The 15,240-nt window shown below is 36.7% G+C and overlaps 4 protein-coding genes across 7 annotated transcripts; 3 read left to right on the top strand and 1 right to left on the bottom strand.

Annotated features, from left to right (window-relative positions):
* The first annotated feature begins 466 nt into the window (after positions 1-466).
* Positions 467-4,495, top strand: LOC104786326 (uncharacterized). Its single transcript, XM_010511698.3, has 9 exons — positions 467-932; positions 2,613-2,684; positions 2,842-2,943; positions 3,076-3,118; positions 3,236-3,345; positions 3,420-3,515; positions 3,592-3,788; positions 3,923-3,992; positions 4,108-4,495. The coding sequence occupies exons 1-9, from the start codon at positions 705-707 to the stop codon at positions 4,201-4,203; spliced, it is 1,014 nt and encodes a 337-aa protein (XP_010510000.1). The 5' UTR covers positions 467-704; the 3' UTR covers positions 4,204-4,495.
* Positions 4,496-4,864: 369 nt separating this feature from the next.
* On the top strand, positions 4,865-8,540 carry LOC104786325 (F-box protein At2g32560). 3 transcript variants are annotated; one of them, XM_087449667.1, is made up of 7 exons: positions 4,865-5,198; positions 5,880-5,971; positions 6,361-6,903; positions 6,993-7,072; positions 7,158-7,336; positions 7,419-7,493; positions 8,114-8,540. In XM_087449667.1, exons 2-7 carry the CDS (start codon positions 5,885-5,887, stop codon positions 8,296-8,298), a joined length of 1,149 nt encoding a protein of 382 aa, XP_087305793.1. In that variant the 5' UTR covers positions 4,865-5,198; positions 5,880-5,884; the 3' UTR covers positions 8,299-8,540. The 3 variants fall into 3 exon arrangements, with proteins under 3 accessions (XP_087305793.1, XP_087305792.1, XP_087305794.1); XM_087449666.1 differs by having other exon boundaries at positions 4,952-5,198; positions 5,911-5,971; XM_087449668.1 differs by lacking the exons at positions 4,865-5,198; positions 5,880-5,971 and having other exon boundaries at positions 6,138-6,903.
* Positions 8,541-8,790: 250 nt separating this feature from the next.
* On the top strand, positions 8,791-11,054 carry LOC104786323 (uncharacterized). Of its 2 annotated transcripts, XM_010511693.3 has the most exons (3): positions 8,791-9,744; positions 10,344-10,367; positions 10,526-11,054. In XM_010511693.3, the coding sequence occupies exons 1-3, from the start codon at positions 9,564-9,566 to the stop codon at positions 10,867-10,869; spliced, it is 549 nt and encodes a 182-aa protein (XP_010509995.2). In that variant the 5' UTR covers positions 8,791-9,563; the 3' UTR covers positions 10,870-11,054. The 2 variants fall into 2 exon arrangements, with proteins under 2 accessions (XP_010509995.2, XP_019101349.2); XM_019245804.2 differs by lacking the exon at positions 10,344-10,367 and having other exon boundaries at positions 9,421-9,744.
* On the bottom strand, positions 10,955-15,120 carry LOC104786324 (condensin complex subunit 2). Its single transcript, XM_010511694.3, has 13 exons — positions 14,619-15,120; positions 14,375-14,476; positions 14,110-14,227; positions 13,653-13,717; positions 13,520-13,580; positions 13,232-13,432; positions 12,858-13,150; positions 12,615-12,759; positions 12,270-12,520; positions 12,127-12,157; positions 11,812-11,960; positions 11,592-11,702; positions 10,955-11,363 (listed from the first exon to the last, which is right to left on the bottom strand). The coding sequence occupies exons 1-13, from the start codon at positions 14,886-14,888 to the stop codon at positions 11,157-11,159; spliced, it is 2,004 nt and encodes a 667-aa protein (XP_010509996.2). The 5' UTR covers positions 14,889-15,120; the 3' UTR covers positions 10,955-11,156.
* Between the last annotated feature and the right edge of the window lie 120 nt (positions 15,121-15,240).

Genomic DNA, 15,240 nt, shown 5'->3' with positions numbered 1-15,240 from the left:
AATATATTTTTCAGATTTGGTTTAATATATATATATATATATTAAAATTTTGACTTATAATATAACAATATACATTTTCCGACCAAACACATGAATATACTAATAATAGTGAATAATGTTCACTCATAAAATAAATAAAACATAATTACATAGAAAACAACAATGTTACTGGGTCGAAAAGTGTCCAAAGTCTAAACCAAGACCATAATTATAAAAGAGATAAAATTAAGCTCACTGTAATATACTTCACGATTAGCCATCTTACACTTGTCACGTGGATAAGATAAACTTAAACACAGGACTAAGCTCTTTTCTCTGGTCAAATACAGATTTTCAGATTTTCTTACAAAAAAGTAATAATAATATTTAATCCAAATCAAACAAAACAAATTAAATAAAAAGGTTTCTTTCTATGTAGACTTTCTTTGGAAGTATTATTATTTTTTCTCACTAACAATTAATACTAGCTTTTATATAATTTAACTTTAACAAAAATAAGTCTAAAAGGGTACTTTAGTCTTTTTATTATTTTAAAGCCATGCGTGCATTACCTTAGTCTATAACTCCTTTCTCCTCCACTTACAAGCTGCCATAACACACTCATCTCTCTCTAAAGAAGCTGAATACATTCTCAGAGAGAAAGAAAAAACCAAAAATAAAGAAGAATCTACGGAGATTTCTCCGGCCAATCCTCGCCGTGAAAAATGGTGAATCTACCAGACCATTTGTATGAGGACTACAGTAAACTCAAGTTGACTTCTCCCAACCCATACGCTTCTTCCTCCTATGCTTCTTCGTCCTCAGCTCCTCCTCCTTTACTGGGTCTCACCATCGTTCCTAATCCGACTGTACAGATGATTTTCCAGTGGGTCTATGATCTTCACAAACCGAACTCATTCGAGTCTGATTTTGCCTTGCACAATCTCGCCTACGTAAGTGCAAAAACACTCTTCTTCTTCTTCGATTCTCCAATATATATATACATATATTTACATGATTTTTAGTTTGATCTATCATCTATCTTTGTTTGATTCAGCATGCTTTAGGTTATTTGAGTCCGATGAACTGATTAGTATCCAACAAAGAAGTGTTTCTTTCAGATTAGGGATCATCTTAAAATCTCCGTTTGTTTGTTTCTTGTTGCTAGGTTAACGATTTTATTCCTACAGCTTTTCTTATTTTTTTGTTCCTAGTAGATCGTCAAAAATAAATGATTGGAAAAGTATGACATAATCTTTAATATTCTCATTTTTTCCGTCAAATGTTAGATTTTGTTTGTATCTATCATAGATCTGGTTGATTGAGATGGATGTTCTTGTTTTGTGAGTCAATTTTGCACTTCTTTTATGGATAATCATAATCTTGGAGCCTATGAGGAATAATCATTTGTCATTCTCTCTTTTTGTTTATATTTGTTTGTCGATTATCGCCATTATCTCGTTCTGTCGGTTTTCACAATTTTGAGGTTTACAAGATCTTGGGATTTTTTCTGATCATATGAAATATTCAATTGTTATTCCTCTTTGTTTGTATCGGTTTGACGATTGTCAGCATTATATCGCTTGTCGTCTTTCGCCATTTTCCAGGTTCAAAAGATCTGACAGTCTTTCATATCATCATTTCATGATGTTATCTCCTTTAGGTTATAAAATTTTAAGCTTAGATCTTGTTCTTGTGTTCATTATTCTTTGATTTCCATCTCGTATTCTGATAGATAAGAATGTGTGTGGTCTAGAATTACAACGTGTCCGATAGATAACGGTGTCGGTTTTCGCAATTTTGAGGTTTACAAGATCTTGGAATTTTTCTGATCATATGAAATATTCAATAGTTATTCCTCTTTGTTTGTATCGGTTTGACGATTGTCAGCATTATATCGCTTGTCGTCTTTCGCCATTTTTCCAGGTTCAAAAGATCTGACAGTCTTTCATATCATCATTTCATGATGTTATCTCCTTTAGGTTATAAATTTTTAGGCTTAGATCTTGTTCTTGTGTTTATTATTCTTTGATTTCTATCTCGTATCTCGATAGATAAGAATGTGGTGTGGTCTAGAATTACAAATTACAGCGTGTCCGATAGATAACGGTGTGTGTGGTCAAGAATTACAGCTTATCGCAATAGATAATAATGTGTGCGGTCAAGATTTACATTGTCTAGTAATTTTGATTTACTTTGTGGCATTGCCAACTATGCATTTTAAATTTCTCTACAAATCAATGCTTTGCAGATTATTTTCTATACATGCGGAAGCTTGAATTGATAGCTAGTCATAGTTGTAGCCCAATGCAAGTATAGAAATATATCTTGGTACGCCTCGCATATATGGAAAACTAAAATTTCATAAATTTCGAAAACCAAAAAAATTTAAATTTGGTTTTCGAAATTTTAATCTTATTTGTTTTCGAGATTTTATCTTTATTAGTATTTCATTAGATATGCAACATGTGACGACTATACCTTTGTTTGTTCATAGGTTGAGGATAAATTCACTCAAAATTTGAATTGTATAATGTTACAAACTTTTATATACAATTGGTAGTCGAGGACCATTTTAAACATTTTGGAATGTTAACAACTCATATTATCCCTATCTTTTTCTCCAATGGCAGCATAGGAACAATTTTGATTTCTTACCGCGTCTGTTGTGGGAATCCCATGGTACTGCATACATCATGTTGCAGGTAAAGTACCGACACTACTTTGGTTTCACCGATGACTAAATGCTGATATGATATGACTTTTTAAAACAGAACTTTTCAAAATCTTGCCATCTTTTTTTTGTTGTAAAACTTGTCTCTATTTGTTACACTCACTTTAAATTTCATCCCGTCTATACAGAAAATTATTGAAGTCTACAGACACATCGTAGGACACATCTCACTTCCATTTTCCCCAAATCTGAATCCACTTCGAGTGTACGATGTTTTGCTTTTGTTCCAGGTGTTGTTTTGGATCCTCACACTTTTTTCTTGTTTCTTATACTTAAAAAAACACAAAACAAAAAACCATTTTCTTTGATAACTCCTTAATTTAAGTGTCTCTATGATGTTATCATCGTTGTTCCTGTTACAGACCATGGCTTATCACCAAGACACAAAAGGCCACTTTCTTAAGGGTAAGCCTTTGATCTCCTTTAGTGCAATTTCTCTTCACATTTGCTATATGATCAATATTATATCAATGTTACATTGTCTTTGAAATTTCCTTTGCTTATATGTTGGTTTGTTTGCAGCTAAGATGCCAAACTACTTCTATCCTTTGATGGACATTGGTGTCGCCGATAGGCCTTATGAACGCATGAGGCTTGGAGCATTGGGTGTCATTGCTCATATGCTCAAGGCGGTACATACATATTCCTCTTACAACATCTCAGTTATTGTGAAAAAATTGCTTCTAAAAATCTCACATCTCTACAGTCTGAAGATGGAGCTGCTACTCGTTTCCTTATGGACACAAGTGCTGTTAGTCACTGTGTGAAACCCATTGAGTTTGGCTCTACAGATTCAAAAACTGTGAGTTTCCTTTTAGACAGCTTCTACTCGATCGTTTTGCATATAAATTGGAACTAATATATACTATTCTCTTCAGGTTGCTGTATTCATACTTCACAAGATAATGTCCACTGATGAGGGGCTTCAGTACTGCTGCGTCTTGGCTGATCGGTTTTTTGTCATTGATGAACTCCTTAAGAAGCTGCTCCACCAACTTTCTTTCATGGCTAGACCTGCTCCAGCCTTGTTCAGGCTTATTGTTGGTTGCTACTCCAAGCTCTCTAAGAAATCCAGGTTTCACAGCTACACCTTCTGATCTTTTCCATCTTTAAAAAAAAAAAAACTTAAATCAAAATGGTAATTAGGTTTTGTAAAGAAAACTAAAAATTTGATTTTTTTTTTGTTTTGTTTCTGGTATATTGGATTAGGGTTCGTGAAGGATTAAGGCGATACCCTCCTAACTTGCTGTTTGACGGCACCTTCACTCGTATGATTGCTGTAAGATTGAAAATCTTTTGAGTTTTTGGGTTTTTGTATACATGGTTTTGGTTCATGTATGTATGAGAATAGTACTTATAAAGATTCCGTGTGTGTTTTTATTTTTTTTGGGCAGGAGGATGAAGTCACTGGAAACTATTGGAAGCAGCTGGTTGAGAATATGGAAAACAACAACAATGAAGCACCGAAGAGACTGTTGTCAATGAAGTAATGAAAACACAAATGAGACCACACCCCTACCCTCCACAGAGAACGTTACAGGTTTACTACGCTACGCGTAACGCCAAGTCATAATAACTCTTTTTAAAATTAAAAAAAAAATAAAAAACTATGAGGAACCAATCGTATGTTGTTGTTCAGTTTACTTTCTTGAGATGATGACTCTCTCTCTCTCTCTCTCTCTCTTAATACTCTCTCTTTCGACTTTGTTTGTTTGTCTCTTTTGGAAATACGTTTCAAGGCGATTTCTTTCTTTTCTTCTTTATTTCTATTTCCCTTTTAAATTTGCAATTTGATGACTGATATTTTTTTCATGATTATATATTATCATGATTTTCACTTGCAGGAACAAAAAATATAAATGTTATTTAGATCCGAAGCTTCATGTTTGTTTGTTTAGTGTACATGATGAACATGAAGTTTTAAAAGTATATATAGAATAAAACCCCTCCGGAAGTCGGAAGATGTGGTTTTCGACTCCTTGTGAGTTGGTTTGGAGACTACTACTAGCCTAGGACAATTAGAACAGAGAGACCTGGTCCTGAATTAGAAAGCCTAGAGAGGCCATGAAGTTAAATCAAAATGTTTTGTGACATTCCATGGGACCATGGCTCACTAAACAGTGACTCCTCCACTCACTAAACTAAAAAAATAACTGACAATTTCGTAACTCTCATTTTATGGACTTACCCTTTTTTTTTTTTTTTTAATTGCTAAATTAAAATTAATGTGTTGCTAATAACACAAATTGAACCACCACAAAATTCGAGTGCAAGAAGTATAGTCAAATCAGAGTCTCGGAATCCATTTTGGTACTCCGATTTCTTTTTTTCCCACTGCAAAGAGCTAAAATTTGCAGCAAATCCAAGCTCAAAACTTCGAATCTCGTATGGCGAAGCACACGACGGCGCTAAAGGCCGAACTGACACCTCACGGAGGCCGTAGACGTTTCCGCCTCTTCGCAGTCTCTTCTGACAATCCCCAAAGGTTAAATCACAATCGCCCTTGATTGAATCTTGCTTCATCGGCTGCAAAGTTTACAGCTTTTTCCCTTTGAGAAAAAAAATTAGCAAAGTTACTACTTTTTTCAATATTTGGTACTGTTAACTATTGCGAGTAGGAGGAACGAGTATTAGTAGTAGTTGTTGGTTTTAGTTCTGGTGCTTTGAGTTGGTAGAGATGGTATTGAGTTTGAATCGCTCTGCAGATACAAGTATTTGTGTGTCCTGAGATTCTTCACAGATTTTGACAGTGTTGTTGTTTCTCTAATTATTTGGTTTGATGAGTAATCAATGGTTAGTTTATGATGTCTTAGAGATTTTAAGTTTGTGCTTTGTAGGCTACAGATCCTTGTTTATACAAAAATTTTAAGTTTTTGAGGTCTGACTTGTGTTGTGAGTTGAGCATCTGGTTTACTTTGTTGTATATGTTGCGTTTTTTTTACATGCCTAATTCGGTTTATATGATTTCACTCTAGTGAATTCATGAAGGGGTTGTTGATAATGTTGTCCACAATTGCTTTTGTGATCATTGCTTCTTTACAATATTGTTTATTGTACAACTACTAGAGATCTCCTCCTCCTCCTCCTCTTTCCTCTTCCTCATTGGTTGTTTATGTTTTTATAAATGAGAATAGTTGTTTTCTTATACTACTTTTTAATATTATAGGTTCAATGAACCTTTTGTTCTGTCTGCCCAGATCCAATTCTATCTCCTCCCACTGTCCTTGGAAATCCCAATGCCACCACCACCACCACCAAGTAGACCTTTTTCTCTATATAATTCATCTTTTTTAGTATTATTTAATATGTAACCCCCTTCAATTTAGGCTTTGATTCTAAGGCATTTTCTTTCCTGTGATCTGGTATTTGTGGGTCCAATTCTCTCTCTCTTGATTTCAACAACTTGGTAGCTTCGTTCAATCTCAAGTTCCAAAACAAGAGAGAGAGAGAGAGAAAAAGAATTATTTATTTGGTGCCATGAGTTGGTTAGGTGATCCTCCAATTCCAATTGGCTATCAATCTATCCTCTTCTTCCATTTATACTCTCTTCAGAAACAACCAATCCAAAAAGGCAACAAAATAATAATACTGTCTAAATGCTTCTCTACTTTCTCATCACTTGTCTTTCTTTCTTTTTCTTTGCCAAGTCTCTATCCCTTCCTCCATGGGCATCTGAAACCAAAACCTTGCTCTCCTTCTACTTCATCAAGAATCCCTTTATGACCACCCTGCATCAGACCAAACAAGATCTACCCTCTCCGGTGCTTGATCAAATGTCTGTCCTTGACCTCCATGAGCTGGCTCTTGACTGCATTCTCGACCTTCTTCCACCTTCAGAACTCTGCAGCATGGCGAGGGTCTGTAGCTCCTTGAGAGAGAGATGTGTGAGTGATCATCTCTGGGAGAAACACTTGAAGGCCAAATGGGGAAAAATCCTTGGCCCTGCTGCTCACAGACAGTGGCAATGTTATCTCTCTTCCACAGATCATCTTGTTTCTCCTCATCACCAAACTGGGAGTCTTGGTTTTGCCAAAATCATCTCTTTGTTTCGATCTCTTTCATCCGTCTTCCGAGATGATAAACAAAGGAGGGGATATGCATCTTCTCTGCCCCTTGATTCCAGCATGAGCTGTTACCTCTCCCTTGAAACAGGTCGTTTTTGGTTCCCAGCTCAAGTTTACAACCGTGAGGTAACCAATTTTAATAAACTTAGTTGTTCCATCTAATGCTTTATGGGTTTGATCAAAGTACTGAGAGCCTTTATTTGGTGTAAGAGCAGAACGGGCATGTAGGGTTCATGTTGTCTTGCTATGATGCTGAGCTCAGCTATGATACTCACACTGATACTTTCCAAGCCAGGTATATAATAATATCTGATGTCCACATTTTGACACAAACAAATTTTCTTATTTCTCATCGAAAGCTTTCATTTATGGGATTTTAGGTATCCACCACATGGTAGACGAGCAGCTGCGGTTGAAAAGGGTGTAACATGGGATAGATTGAGAGCAGCTCCCATTGATGCATCGCCTCATCATCTCCATGTGTCAGATTCTTTAAAAGAGTTGAAACCTGGAGATCACATCGAGATCCAGTGGAGGAGGAACAAAGAGTTTCCATATGGTAAATATTATAACAGCCTGTGATGCTTGTGGTTTGAACAGAAAATGATTCTGAAACAAGCTTGTGTGATGCTGTTGTGTAGGATGGTGGTATGGTGTTGTTGGCCACTTGGAATCCTGTGATGGAGATCTCAACCATTGCCATTGCCATTTTAATGGTGAGTTTTTTTGACTTCTCAGCATCATCTTCATCTTCTGTGGTTTCAAAAATGGAGTCTTGGTTGGTTGTTTTAAAATTGGCTATCATATTCTATACTTTACTCAATGTCTCTGCTCATAAAGTCTATTAAATTCCCAAAACTTGGTTGAAAAGGGTGAACATTGAAGAGAGCCAATTCAAGCAATGCCTTTTTCTTGTTAAACATTGGTCCCAAAAAGACAAATGATGATGATGATGGGATATGTCTTAATTTTCCTTGACATTTTGATAATGTATGTCTTCAGTTGATGTTGAAACCTCTACTTATGTCCTTATCGTTGGAATCTACAGTACTAATGGTGGTGGGGCACTACAATGATTTTTAGTCTCTTTATCACTCCAAAAAAATCTCTTCATTTTCTCCTTTTGCTGGCACATTACATAACCACATAAAAGTAGATTTCAATGAGAAAAGGATAATGTCTTGGTATTTCTCTCTGCCCACTTGCATCTTGGTTTCACCTTAACCTCCAACTGATCATATCCATATAGCCAATTTCTATTGATATTGTGTCAAAAGGGTTTATGTATTCATATGTTGTACTAAATGGTCAAGTGTTGATGAATGGTAAAAAACAGAGATGGCAGTGTTGGAATTCAACCAGTACACAGTTGGCTCGAGGTGGAGAAGAACGATGATCATGAGAGATCATAAAGAGGAAGGTAACGAAGAAGACGGGTTCTATGGAGGAATCCGAAAGCTAAATTGTAAAGAAGAGATTGCAATGTGGAAGCATCACTGGCCTTGCTCCATCTTGGAGTAGTATGATGAAGCTTTGCTTAAACAATTGTGGGGAAAGACACACCATTACACGGAAGTGTGTTCTCTTTTATCCAATGTATGATACTATGATTGATCGTCAATTATATGTTGGCGAAATAGTCAAAATACATGAAACTATTGCTGTCACTTCGATAAGAGTTAGTTCGATTTGAGATATATGGTGGTGTATAGGGATAACTTTATACAATTGATTTGAATTATAAAAGAGCAATTTGGATTTAATCTTGTTGCTCCTTTCTACAATTTGATATTTCTGGTATGGATTAGGGATCATGACTGATTAAGGTGATAAACTCCAGTCTTGCTGTTACCCGTTTACATGTAGTAAGATTGAAATCTTCTGTTGTTTTCGACCGGCCAATAACTAAGGGAAGAAGCAGCTTATCTGGAAAACAAAAGCAATGAGGTAGCAGCAGAGACAAATATCAGTAGGAATAGGTTACTTATATCAACAAATTGCATGTTTTTAGATGAAGTTTGGAGGAGAGAATAAGCCTTTCTGATGTAACTGTTGGGAAGGTCTTGTTTTGCCTTCTTCTTTGTTGGTTTACCCAATAGGACTTGTAGAAAAAAGCGACCTGAATGCACGACAAAAAAAAAAGAAAAAAAGAAAAAAGCGACCTGAAGTCGAGAGACCATCGAAGTGAAGGTCTAGGACCTCTAGGTAACACTTGTCTACCCATGGCAGAGGGATTATCATAGGTGTCTATCTTGTAGAGGTTTTAGTTTTCTCACTGGTTTGCCATAATTATTCTCCGATCCAATCAATGTCAATGGCAAAGTTCCATAATCTCCATCCATTCATGTCTTGAGTCTTTCTTTTAGGCGCCTCATCGGTACCATTGCCAAACAAATCACCTTTCAAGACTAGGAGTGAACTTTTTTTTTGGTCAACAGACTGAGTCTTGTTTCTAGCTTCTGGTCATCTTTTCATTGATACAAAATAGCAACAATTTCATATCTTAGCAAAATAGCAAAATAGTATCCTCCTGAAGACTCATCCTCAACAATCAAAAGACACAAGGTCAAAAACATCACTGAGTAAAAATAGTCAAAGTAAACATTTTTTTTTTATGGTCCTTTACCTAAATAAATATATAGAAACTTGTTTTAAAAAAACCACCGACACCATAATTTGAGTGCAAGAGTCCATCAGAGTCTTCAAATCCCAAATCTCATTACTCTGCAACAGCCTAAATCCCAGCTCAAATTTGGAAAAACCCAGATAGATCAGATCTCTCTGCTATGGCGAAGCACACGGCGGCGTTGAAAGTGGGACTGGCTTTACTGGCGCTATGCATGATTGGTTACATACTTGGTCCGCCGCTCTACTGGCACCTCACTGAAGCTTTGGCTGTTTCAGCCACTTCTTGCTCTGCTTGCGTCTGTGATTGCTCTTCGCTTCCTCTTCTCACCATCCCCACTGGTAATTTCATTATTGCCCTTGGTTGGATCTTGCTTGATCGGCTCTAAAGTTTACAGATTTATGCTGAGAATATGAGCAAATTCAGTAAAATTTGGTATTGTTAGAATTTTGGTTTCTTCTCTGGTTCTTGAGTTGCTAGATCGCATGCTTCAGCTTGTTTAGGAAGAGATTGAGTTTGAAATCTCAATGCAGATAGACTATTGTGCTAGTTATGTTTTAGCTGTGTAGATCTACAAGAATTGTGGCTCTTGAGATCATAAACTGATCACTGGATTACTCACCAAACCAAAATAATTGAAGAAACCACACAGTGATCTCTGAGGCTATAGTTTGGATCATAGAGATTTGTAGGTTACTGTTCTTGTTTTAGCAAATTAGTTACCAAGTTTGAGTCTTTGAGGTATGACTTTTAGTGTGGTTGAGCATGTGGTTTACTTGTTGTGGCTGTCGTGGTGATGTCTAATTACAGTGTAGGCTTTATGATATTATGATTCACTCCAATGAATGTATGGTAGTTGATACTATTGTCGTGTGTATTTTTCGGAGGTAACAAAAACAAAACGCCTAAATACTGTTTACCTGTTTTGGATTTATTGCAGGACTCAGCAATGGTTCATTCGCCGGTGAGTTTCTATGACCTTGGATTCATCAGTTTTTAAGAGTCACTTGCTGTTGTCATACTTAGCATTAGATGGTTCCTGTCATTTTTGAAAGAATATTGTTGACTCTATTTTTAGTATACGAGTCAATTTAAGAACATCTTGTTCTTTTTGATGTGTAGATTGTGCAAAGCGTGATCCAGAGGTGAACGAAGACACAGAGAAGAACTATGCCGAACTTTTAACAGAGGAACTGAAGCAACGTGAAGCAGCATCGATGGAGAAACACAAACGAGTAGACACAGGTCTGCTAGAGGCCAAGAAGGTTACATCATCTTACCAAAAGGAGGCAGATAAGTGTAACTCAGGTATGGAGACTTGTGAAGAAGCAAGAGAGAAGTCCGAAAAAGCACTTGTGGAGCAGAAGAAGCTGACTTCAACGTGGGAACTAAGAGCTCGTCAGAAAGGATACAAAGATGGAGCCAAGTCGACTGTTAAATCCAAAAGCAGCGTTCAGGTTTCTTAAGGATGAACCCAAGCTTTTGTTTTCTTATCACACGAAAGAGAGTATGAGGTTCATTGCAACTGTGAATTTGATTTATACTATTGTATTTTAGTTCTCTGATGGAGATAAATCATTCAGATGGAATTGAAACATTGTACCGAAACAACAAAGGATTAATGGATTTTGAACAAAGTTACTACACACAATTAAGTCACTACATTGAACTACAAACACATAACTTATTAGGTTTAGCATTACGCTCAAGGAACTCTTGAAACACTCGGCTGTTCTTCTTGGTCTCTCTTCACTCAGGCAAGGTGTATTGTTAGATCATCCAAGGCTTGAGAGCCAACGAGACTGAGATTGTGCTCATTCGCCAAATGCAGCAAACATATGAAACATAGATGTGGTGAGATGTCTTGGGTGGAACCAGCCGCTTGGCAATCATCGGGAAAGCTAGCCAGTAGCTCTTTGAAAGATCTACTTTCAAGTGGTCCTTGTTGGTGTTCTTCACCCTGCCACAATCAGATCTCTGTCAAGTTCATAAATAATGCTACAACAGAAGAAGATGCTATATTTAGGGTGTGTAAGTATACTAAATTGTGCACTAAACATGTATATCCTGACAAAAGATGACCAATGTGAATTACAATTATGTGTCACAGAGCTAATAAGAGAGTTTATTAGAGTGGACATGGGATCATGCATAAAGAAAGCAGGAAGTATTTTTATGTTAGTTGAACCTGAATTGGTGGTTCAGGAGATTCCTGAAGACACTCCCAAAGAGTTTCCTTAAGCACTTGCACATCAACTTGTTTTGAAGCTTTATCGTATTGGACTTCAATTTTGTTGACCTAAAACATGAATTTTGTAGGACAATCACAATAATGTTTCATTGCTAACCACATATAGCTACTTTGAAATGATTTGTAAGGGCATAACCATATAGATCAATATTTATACCTGCCGTGGCTGAGAGATCAATGAGTTAGTAGTATCTTCTACATCACTTTGATCATTTCCATTGTCAAATGGGCCATCATCATATACATTATCATCTCCCCAGGAATCCGCGTGTTCATAATCATCAAACTGCTGCTTTGAATTTTCACCTGGAATATGCACATAACAAAACAAGTGTAAAACAGCTTACAGAGGTAATTTGTTGAAAAACCAATTTCTTTGTAAATGAAATTCTATATCAGGAAAGATGACAAAGACGCTGGAAAATGCCTCATAAACCACCAGTGGGAATTATCATAATGACTGGAATTGTACCTGAGCATTTTCTTTTTCTCCTCCCAAGGCACTGTAAACATTCAGAAGATAACTTCAGAAAAGATGATACACAATGGTGAAAGAAAATATATTAAAACAATAGCAATATAGTGACTGGATCTGAGTTTAGTAAAGCCAATCACATTCGGTAGTAGAAATAGCTTTATTAGATTCTCAGGTTGATAATGACAATCCTCTGGAAGCTTTGTTTGACAAGGAGCTCTACTTGCTGGAAGAAGTAAAGACTTCGGGTTTTTTGGAGGGGCAAAGATATCAGGCATTTCTTCCTCCAAAACTTTTGTAAAATCTAGTACAGGCTCTGCTTGCTTTTTCTTCCTGGTTTTCTTCGCTGGCGGAGAAGATTTGTTTTCTGAAGCAGTATGATCATCTGGACCTGCAAAAGAGTCCAGATAAAGGAAACCCTAAGAGAAACTAGATAACCAAGAGGGCCCGTGCTATTGCTTCAAAGTGGAGATATAAGCACATACCTTTTGTTTTCCGATACTTCCAGTGATCAGGACCTGCCCAAGAATTTTGCTTAGATGGTATTCCCAACGACATGAAGAGATAGTCATCAACATTCTCAAATTTGTCATCTGAATCCAGGTCTTGCAGTGAGGCTGGTTCAACTTCCTGCAAAGTGAAAACATCAGCATCAGGTTTTCACTTTTCAGTACCAAAGAAACCTCATTGCAAAACACGTGAAAAATTATAAGAGTGATGGTAATAACCTCGTGAAAATTTGAATATGTTGGTTCTGCATCATTGAGGCCAAAATTTTCATCAACATCACCAGACTGCCCCTCATAATCAAAAGAGGTTCCAAAGTTATCATTTCCTTCATCATCGTCGGCATAGCTAGCTTCATTAGTATGAGAAATATCAAAAGACTCGGTCGTCTGACCACAAGAAAACGTATCAGGTTGTCTTTGATTTTCTTCATCGAATTGGTTGATTATAGCCCGAAGAGAAGGTACAATCTCATCCTTATTTCGCATGTTTTGCACCATTTGCTCCACACATTCTACAAATTTAAACACGACATTAGAGACAGAATAATGCAACAAAACATGTAAGCAGGGCATATCAGCCAATAAAGCCAGACCTTTAGCAAAGGATAGATCAATTGTTTCTGATTTATCATGCTGCTTTGCAGACGAAACAAGCTTTCCAGGGAGTTCTTGTGAATCAAATAGAACTTGACATCCTCCATAGACTCCTAAGTTGTTTAGCAGTAGACCCTTTGCTCCACCTTCATCAAACTGTGCTGAAGTTTGATGATAAAGGGGATCCACTGCAAATGCCACTGAAAGAAAAAAAAGGAGATAACATTATCATACAAAACTTACTTTTCACAACCTAACAAAGGAGTAATGTTAAGTTAAGCAATCACCATCGAACTTCTTCACATTAAGGGCATCAAAGGATGGTTCCAGTGTAGATAAAGGCGATAACTACAAGTTCGAAACTCATCAGTAAGTAGTTTCATAAACAATAACCAGAATCGGGATTTCTGTTCGAACTACCTTTTTCTCTGCCTGTTTCTTTTGGTTAGTCTCATTTCCTACAGCACCAGCAGCATCCTCGTTATCTAGGTTCGTGAAGAAACAACAGAAAACAACATAAGATATAACCTTACTTTCAGTACCTTATTTACAAATTAGAGCTGAAGAAACTTAAAGATTTAATGCACTGCATAGCCAATAGTTGTAGTTCTTCAGCTGTCTCCTTTTCTAATCAATCAACAGTAACTTAAATTCTCATATAGAAGTCAAACACTAAGATACATATTCATATATATATCTCACAAAATCCCAAGACTAGTTTGGCAAAACCAAAGTAACCAATATCAGTGTATAAACATCTCCAAAAATATGAAAAAATATATTCTTTATCTGTTAAAAACCTTTGACTTGCAAATATAACTAAGTACTAAAGATATTTGTTAGCCGTTAAAGTTCATTGTGTGTAAGAGATCAATACCTCGGCTGTCATCTTGGCCAGCACGAGTAATTCCACCCAAGACCTTGTATGCCTCTGAATGAACAGAGTCTACCCTCATTGAGTAAATCTTAACTCCAGCTTCAAGAGTGCAACTTGCCTGCCTCGAAACGAACACAAATATCTCTTAAACATGATTCTGATCTCTCAGTCTTCCTTTTTGGTTTTATCATTCTTAGAAGTCCAACAAACGTTTTTTAAAATTTTTTTTTAAAAAAGCCAAAGAAGAATGGAATCAAAAGCTTACCTTCTGAAAATTTGTCTCAGCATTGTTCTCATCTTCAACTTTGATAATCTCACAAAGATGGTCTATCAAATTCAACTCCCACGTATTCTTTTGATTGATTTTCTATTTAACACAAAAACCCACATAACATCATTAAAAAAATCTCCACCAGTCTCACACTCATATGCATTTCAAGCATCAACAACCAAAATAAAATAAAAATAAAAATAAATCCTTTTAATCGTTAAGAAGGCAGTTCGCTTACGTTTTCACTGGCCAATTTGATACAATTCTGAAACAACTCGAGAATTTGCTGTTTGTCAAAACACGGATCTGACTCTTGCTCAGGCTGCGGGTCACGAGCGAAAAGAACAGACCTACGGCGGCTAGCAGCAGCTCTAGCGGCGCGAGCTTGTTCCCGTTCCAACCTATCGTCGTTAGACCCCAAGAAGAAAGGACTCGTCGGCGCCTGGATTCGAGTCGCCATCGATGCAGCAGGCCTTTGCTTAGGGTTTGGAGTTAACGACTCATCCATTACAGAACTTTCTTGGGGCTTCTTCTATATACTCGAACGCTTCAATGACGACGAAAATGCGCCCGTTGGGTTTCAACAGAGCTTTGTGTGGATCCGAGAGAATTCAAAGTAATTTGGGGAATTAGGGATTTCGATTTTACTCTTTTTCCCTCTTCTTTACTTTTTGAATTTCAGTGACAACTGTTGCATGTGAAAATACAAATTTATCCCCGTCATATATCGCAAGGGAGCCAAGGTCATCTCGTCAGAAAACATTTCAAATTTAAATTACGTCCGGTCTTCGAATTGACAAATACGGTTGAAATTTGGTTATGATCTTAACCGATAATTGTATTATTTAACGGAAAACAAA

The sequence above is a fragment of the Camelina sativa genome, chromosome 5, assembly GCF_030686135.1.
Source record: "Camelina sativa cultivar CO46 ecotype springtype chromosome 5, ASM3068613v1".
NCBI classification, from domain to species: domain Eukaryota; kingdom Viridiplantae; phylum Streptophyta; class Magnoliopsida; order Brassicales; family Brassicaceae; genus Camelina; species Camelina sativa.
The sequence above is the reverse complement of the archived record's forward strand: the minus strand, read 5'-3'. Positions and strand labels throughout refer to the sequence as shown.

What these genes read in the sequence shown, in the direction of transcription:
- LOC104786324 (XM_010511694.3), bottom strand. Translation starts at nt 14,888, where the DNA reads ATGGATGAGTCGTTAACTCCAAACCCTAAGCAAAGGCCTGCTGCATCG. An exon ending in TAATGTGAAGAAGTTCGATG is followed by an intron (nt 13,433 to 13,519) that starts GTGATTGCTTAA and finishes TTTTTCTTTCAG; the next exon opens with TGGCATTTGCAGTGGATCCC. An exon ending in AGCTATTTCTACTACCGAAT is followed by an intron (nt 12,158 to 12,269) that starts GTGATTGGCTTT and finishes GAATGTTTACAG; the next exon opens with TGCCTTGGGAGGAGAAAAAG.
- LOC104786325 (XM_087449666.1), top strand. Translation starts at nt 5,101, where the DNA reads ATGGCGAAGCACACGACGGCGCTAAAGGCCGAACTGACACCTCACGGA. An exon ending in TCTTCTGACAATCCCCAAAG is followed by an intron (nt 5,199 to 5,910) that starts GTTAAATCACAA and finishes CTGTCTGCCCAG; the next exon opens with ATCCAATTCTATCTCCTCCC. An exon ending in GAACAAAGAGTTTCCATATG is followed by an intron (nt 7,337 to 7,418) that starts GTAAATATTATA and finishes GCTGTTGTGTAG; the next exon opens with GATGGTGGTATGGTGTTGTT.
- LOC104786326 (XM_010511698.3), top strand. Translation starts at nt 705, where the DNA reads ATGGTGAATCTACCAGACCATTTGTATGAGGACTACAGTAAACTCAAG. An exon ending in AAAAGGCCACTTTCTTAAGG is followed by an intron (nt 3,119 to 3,235) that starts GTAAGCCTTTGA and finishes GTTTGTTTGCAG; the next exon opens with CTAAGATGCCAAACTACTTC. An exon ending in AAGCTCTCTAAGAAATCCAG is followed by an intron (nt 3,789 to 3,922) that starts GTTTCACAGCTA and finishes ATATTGGATTAG; the next exon opens with GGTTCGTGAAGGATTAAGGC.
- LOC104786323 (XM_010511693.3), top strand. Translation starts at nt 9,564, where the DNA reads ATGGCGAAGCACACGGCGGCGTTGAAAGTGGGACTGGCTTTACTGGCG. An exon ending in TCTTCTCACCATCCCCACTG is followed by an intron (nt 9,745 to 10,343) that starts GTAATTTCATTA and finishes GATTTATTGCAG; the next exon opens with GACTCAGCAATGGTTCATTC. An exon ending in CAGCAATGGTTCATTCGCCG is followed by an intron (nt 10,368 to 10,525) that starts GTGAGTTTCTAT and finishes TTTGATGTGTAG; the next exon opens with ATTGTGCAAAGCGTGATCCA.